The 6,968-nt window shown below is 45.6% G+C and overlaps 1 protein-coding gene across 1 annotated transcript in view; it reads left to right on the top strand.

Moving 5' to 3' along the window:
• SARC_05136 (hypothetical protein) overlaps nucleotides 1-6,968 on the top strand; it is a 20,149-nt gene that overhangs the window by 11,478 nt on the left and 1,703 nt on the right. Inside the window, exons 8-15 of the mRNA XM_014301012.1 lie at nucleotides 615-727; nucleotides 1,602-1,656; nucleotides 2,445-2,601; nucleotides 2,810-2,997; nucleotides 3,720-3,968; nucleotides 4,607-4,909; nucleotides 5,665-5,725; nucleotides 6,509-6,632. Coding sequence (XP_014156487.1) covers nucleotides 615-727; nucleotides 1,602-1,656; nucleotides 2,445-2,601; nucleotides 2,810-2,997; nucleotides 3,720-3,968; nucleotides 4,607-4,909; nucleotides 5,665-5,725; nucleotides 6,509-6,632 — 1,250 coding nt within the window. The remainder of the gene's footprint in view (nucleotides 1-614; nucleotides 728-1,601; nucleotides 1,657-2,444; nucleotides 2,602-2,809; nucleotides 2,998-3,719; nucleotides 3,969-4,606; nucleotides 4,910-5,664; nucleotides 5,726-6,508; nucleotides 6,633-6,968) is intronic.

Genomic DNA, 6,968 nt, shown 5'->3' with positions numbered 1-6,968 from the left:
GCGTGTGTGTGTGTTTCTTTGTGTGCGCTCGTTCATTCTACCGCGCATGTATGTACGTGTTTCTTTTTTTGTTGATTCGTGTGTGTGCCTGTTATGTTCATTCGTATTTTTTGAGAGAGTGTTTGTTTCGTACGTATGTATTCAAATGCGTATATGTATGATGCAGCAAACACCCACGCGCCTACCATGATAAAAAAGGCGCGCATGTATGTAAAAAAAGTGCGCACATGTTCGTACATACATTTAAACGAAGTGAAACGGACATGAGGGTATTTGTACATGAATGCGTATGTATTCAAAGCTGCCAGCATGGGTGCACCATTCACGCTGTAGCCCGGGCTGAAAGCCAGCGCAACAACCGCTGCTGATGTGAGTATCTTTGCTTTTTTTTACACTATCGTGAAACTTGAAACCTGACATTGGACACTTGGCACTTGCCATTTGACACTTGACACTTGACACTTGACACTTGCCATTTGACACTTGACATTGGACACTTGACACTTGCCGCAGACACCGTCGTAGATGTCTAGACCTCACACATCACTTGAACTCCTGACACTGGATGCACTCTACTCACACCTTCGACCTCACACTCACACTCTCCCCTACAGCCTGGGCAAGCATTCGCTGCTGACGAGCACCTTGGCGGCGCTACAGAAGACCCCGCCCACCACCACAGCCAGTGGAGTGCTGCTGAGATACCTGAGCAGCATCTTTTTAACAGGTGGGTGTACAGACGGGAAGAGCGTGTGCGGCATGTATGTTGGAACTGTGTATGTGCATGTGCATGTGCATGTGTAGGTGTAAGTGTGTATACCACCCGGGCATGTGCGGGTGAGTGACGAGTGTGCGAGAGGGGAAGTGTATGTGTGCATGATGTGTTTGCACACACTCAGTTGGTACTGATACGATCAGTATGCACGTATCGCTCTCCTTATAGGGCTGTGATGAGTTGTAAGACTTGTGTAGGTAACCGTGGCTGCCGTGTTCCACTGTAGTTGTAACTTCCGTATCGTTGTTGCTATCAATGTATGTGACTGTGTACGTGAATGTATGTGGCTGTGTGCATGAATGTATGTGTATGTGTGCACCAATGCATGTGTGTGTGTGCGTTATACACCCAGTTGGTACTGATAAGGCAGTCACCGACGTCGCCGCCCACCACCACGCCTAATAGGGTGCTGTTAAGATATCCAAACACTACCGTCCACTGTACATGCGTGTTTCATGTGTTTGCAAGTTCTCCCTGTACCCTCTCGTCTTGGACAACAATAGTGTCCCTATTCAGCTCAACTATGTTCGCATAAGATATTCGATCCACGCACGTGTATGGACACATACACGCACATGTATGGGGCACATACACGCACATGTATGGGCACATACACGCACATGTATGGGCACATACACGCACATGTATGGGCACATACACGCACATGTATGGGCACATAAACGCACATGTATGGGCACATACACGCACATGTATGGACACACGCATGCACACGTACTCCGAGGTATAGGCCTTCTCACGTCGTGAACAGAATGCGTCTGCCATATTTATTTGAATTTCTCATAACTTTACTTTTGTTGGTACGCAGATCGGTATTCGGAAATCGAAGACCTGCGCGGCGATGGAGAGCCGACTGACATGAGGTAGCTGAGCTCAACTTTTTGTAACTTTTATTTTTTGGCATGTTTTGTTCAGTGACCTAATTGCTCGGAAGGTTTGGGTTGATTCAGTAGATCAATTTTTTTTCTTTGGGATTATTTTGTTTTGGGCGTGTGTGTTTTCATTGAGTGAACCCATTTCTATTGCACTACTTGGGGTGTTCTTATCGGGGAGTCTTGGCACAACTAGCCGGACGTATTGACCATATACTGCACTGCTAGTGTAAACTTAGTTTTTTGGTGTGTACTTGCTGTAGTACCACTGTGTCACACACAGTCGTGACATGCTGCGGTAGTCCCTTGGTAGATTGTGATATCTCTGCGTGCTCCACAGGGGCGCTTGGTGTTGGGTATGGGTGGTTACTTGCTGCCTACCATATAGTTTCCATGGACGTTTCAAGAAACATACAGTTGATGTTATATTGGGTTTAGGGTTTACTGTTTTTGTTGCCGTACATATACTATCCACACATTTATTTCATTGCTTGTGGTGGACCCCTATTTTTATTTCACACCCCAGTCACCTACTGTACTCGTGCCACATGTCATCGGATGCTGTCAAACCCTAAAACCTTGCGATTCTGTGCGATTTCAGTGGGGCTCGGCCGCATGCCAGGTCAACTACATATACCGAACCAACCATTCCACATCCCTGTCTGTATAGTAATACCATAGCACATCTGTATAGTAATACCATGGCACGTCTGTTCGGTACTACCATTCACCCACCAAGTAGTAGACTCTGATACTGGTACACTCCCGTCTTCCTACAGCACTCTCAACACATTCGTGCTGATGCTACCGAGACTTCTGTGGAATCTCAAGGGGGCCCCTGCGCATGTCAGGACAGCAAAGGTACTCATCAACGCCATGCGGGTGGCAGCGCTGCAACACCCGCAGTATGCGGACGCTCGCGGAAAGAACATGCAGGTGTGTGGAAGCAGCCATAGAATACTATTATAGGCCTATATATGTGTACGTTCGATGTGAATGTGGAGTTTTGTGGACTATGAGTGCATATACATATATACATAGTGTATGGTTTCCTGCAAACTATAACCCATAGATGTACCTGACTTCACTTGTTAGCACGCGACTCCACGCATCAACCTCACCTCGTACTCTCCCCCACTTTTAGGCCATTTCTGCGATTCTGCAAGTATCCGTCCCGTCCAAGACAAAGGGCGAGCACCCCCGCAAAGTGTTTGGTCCGTTTATCCGGATGCCCCTAGAATTGCAGCTGCGGTTCCTGGATGTCTTTGAACAGCCGCACTTCCTAACGGCCCAATTGCTGCAGAGGTTGCTAGCTGCTGTGCTGCACAAAAGGTGTGTGTGACCGACTCCGTGTGAGTGTATGTATGCCTCTGAATGTATCTGTGCGTTGTGGGATGTTGTCTATGAGCTGGGTGGGAGTGGTAGTGGCGGTGTCCACACACGTGTCTGAGTCTTGGCTGTTCCTATGGGCGTACGCTGATAGCAATGTACGTATGCTATTGCGACCGACAGCCGCACGGCTTCGCCCCTCGCGTGCTAAGCTATTCGCTTGCTGTATGTGCCCAACATGTTTTTTTTAAATATAGTTTGAGTGTTCATGTCCGACTGTTTAAAAAAAAAGATAGTTTGAGTGTTTGTGCACTACTACCAACACCATGAGGCGCACCCATCACGATACCTCAACCTGATATGGACCAACCGCTGACAACCCATTTATCTGATCTGTCTAGACTCGAATAATTTATAACAGGGCCGCATACCATTCTCTAACAAACCCTCAGTATCATCCACACAGCATCACCCACTCAGCACCACTCACTGAGAATCTATAAGCACTCGACTTATTCCTCGGAGGTCTAATCTCGTTGCCATGACAACCACATGTGTTGCTTGATCTATTTTGTCCCGGAATTCCGGATTGGAATTGACTTTTTCGGAATCCTTCTCGCTTCAGTTGATGCTTCCATCCCATCCCATCCCATCCCATCCCTTCCCCTCCCTTCCCTTCCCTGAACATGTTCTGTCTCCTTCATCGCCCCTTGTCTTCCCCGCAGTGTGTCGGTGGACGTGAGCACCTACATGTGTGAGCTGGTGGGCCGGTCCTGTGCCCGGTATGCGTCCACCACCAACACCACCGTTGCCTCAACTGACCACACACCAACCGCAGATCTAACCACAGCCGCAGATGTACCCGCAGCCCAGTCGCCCGCCACAGTGCCTGATGCGCTGGTAGACACCGTGGCTGCGTACGCCAGTTACTTTGTGACGCTGACGATGGGCCGCACGAGTGATGCGGCAGTCGAGTATGTGTGCGGGTCGTTAGTGCTGGGTGGGTGTGTTTAGTGATACATGAGTGTGTAGCTGTGGCTGGACTTGGCGTGGCAGTGGTGTGTAGCTGTGGGTGTGTTTAGTGATGCATGAGTGTGTAGCTGTGGTTGTACTTGGCGTGGAAGTGGTGTGTAGATGTGGGTACGCCTAGTGATGCATGAGTGTGTAGCTGTGGTTGTACTTGGCGTGGCAGTGGTGTGTAGCTGTGGGTGTGTTTAGTGATGCCCGAGTTTGTGTGCGTGGGTGTCGTCGTGTGCAGTGGTGGTTGCCTGTGTCTCCACGTGCGATCGTATGTGATCGCCAGGTGTCTTCTGTGGATAGACGACGCGGCGACTGTTTGTGTTTTCCACGTGTGAGTAGCTATGTCCATGCCAGAACCGCTCACAATACCTACATACATGTATGCAATTACTGCGCGATACCTTCGTGAATCGCTCATAATACGTCCACACAGATATACAACCCCTGCCCCATACCTTCATGAACTCCGAATCCAGTACATCACGTACCTCCGTAGTTTACAGGGGAGTTATGAGGATCTCATATCTGAAGAACATTAAAGCACACCTTCACACACCGGTCTAAATCAAGGCTCACTTTCCACCCCCAACAGGTTCGCGCGTAGCCACGCATCATCTCGCAAGGACATCAATCTGCAAGCCCTGCGATCCGCTTGTGCGCCCATCACGTCCTACGGAGAGGCTCTGAGCGACTGGGTCAGGATATCTACCGTATGCGACACAGTAAGCAAGGTGCTGATAGGATTCGGTAGGCAAGACGGGGGGGTAGCACTCAGGCAAGTGTGTGGGTTAGAGCTGGCACAGGTAGTATCTCAAGGCTTGGTACAGACACTACAACACACCGGTACACCTGTCTGCTTGGATTCCGCACTGGCAAGTTTGATGGTGATATACAGGTGTGTATTTTGTGTGGCTCGATATGAGTGTGTGTGAGGTGTAGGTTTTTGTATTGTGTGTTGTATGTGTATGTGTATGTGGATGGGTATGTGAATGTGTATGTGTATGTGTATGTGTATGTTTATGTGTTTGTGTTTGTGTTTGTGTATGTGAATGTGTATGTGTATGTTTATGTGTTTGTGTTTGTGTATGTGTATGTGTATGCGTATGTGTATGTGTATGTGTATGTGTATGTGTATGTATATGTATGTATATGTATATGTATATGTATATGTATATGTGTATGCGTACGTGTATGTGTATGTGTATGTATCTGTATATGTGTATGTGTATGCGTATGTGTATGCGTATGTTTATGTGTATGCGTATGTGTATGTGTATGTGTTGTATGTGTTTAGTGCAGCATTTGTGTACATCGTCCGCTGTGCTGGCTTGCACTATCCCCATAAAGGTTAAATTCGTGTGAATGAGTGGTTGATACAACAATCTGTGGTAAATAGAGACCGTTAAAACACCTATTTCACTCAGCCACTGCGCGCCTTAGGGTTTAGGGATTAGGGTTTTGGATTAATTCAGCCCACAAGTGTCCTGTTGAAGACGCTTAAGGTGTCTATTCCGAGGTCAATTCATCTGCTGTTGATGGTTGTCCTTGCCTGTGATGGGGCTCTTAATGTATAGGCTTTGCCTCTTCTATATCTCAACTATTCACATACAGTCAACTGATCTAATATTGATTGAATTTGATTCGAGGTAGATGCGAATCAGAATTCGACTTCAGGATAGCCCAGGATGTCACAGTAGATATCACACTTCAGGTAGGATCATGTGTAGTATGTATACTCTAATGCATGTGTATATGTGCTTGTCCTTATACTGCATCATATATATATATATATATATATATGTATGTATGTATATGTATTCGTATATATATAGGTATGTATATATATTTGTATATATATATTTATTTATATATATATATATCTGTATCTATAACAATCTATATATATCCTAAACCCTAAACCCTAAAACATATAAATGTATGTATTATGATTTTTTGGATTTTGGATTTTGGATATGGTATGAGTTGAGTAGTGCCTGAGACAGACACTGACGCAAACGGACTCTCTTGACTTCGATCAAAATATCCCACATACAGCAATGTAACGAAGCCTCGTCTCAAAGCCGTAATCATCTCCATATACACTCGTGGTCCAAAAGCACAAACACTCCAAACTCATCATACCCTTGGGAGTTGATTTTTCGCTCTCCTCAAAATTAGCTTGAAGGTGAATGCATAATCGTACAGATATCTATGGACCTCTCCCCATACAGATTGTGCGTGATACCTTCCGTTTAATTCCTTTGTCAAGTACCTATCCCTCTCTCCCTCCCTCAATACTTTATGGCACGCTATGTCTAAATTTAGATTTACTTTGGAACTGCCAGACAGGTCACGAGTCATAAATATGACAGGGCCAAGGTTTAAGCACCACAAATATATCCCACAAGCTAACTCCCACGTACAAACTCCCTTTCCTTGGGCATACAACCATATCATCTCATTGCTCATGGGCCTGTGGTCCCGACAAACACAGGTGATGAGTCATGGTTGTGCGGTGGGCAACGGGCACTATATGGAGCAGTTTGTACTACAGTACATCCCGCTGGACGATATCAATGCCTTGTTGCGTCGCGCACTGACCATCTTCGAAGATCAAAGTAAGTCTGTAAAACCATGAATGTGCAGAAGAATCTGTCCATCTACGTGACATGCGAGTATGTGAGCATGTGAATCATAATATCAGTCGGATGTACGGCACATCTGAGTGTACAGACATGTGCAAGATATGAGTGTGTATGTGCCTGTTGTCCATAAATTGAATTATGTGATATACACGTATGCTTATACACTGATCAGGCCTGTATCCAAATCTGGCATTCCCGAAGATATATATAAATATATATATGTATATATATATATATATATATATATATATATATATATATTATTTTAGTATATATATATATAATAATATATATATAGTTATATATATA

This window comes from Sphaeroforma arctica (genome assembly GCF_001186125.1).
Source record: "Sphaeroforma arctica JP610 unplaced genomic scaffold supercont1.317, whole genome shotgun sequence".
Taxonomy (NCBI): Eukaryota; class Ichthyosporea; order Ichthyophonida; genus Sphaeroforma; species Sphaeroforma arctica.
This window is presented reverse-complemented; position numbering and strand designations above follow the sequence as displayed.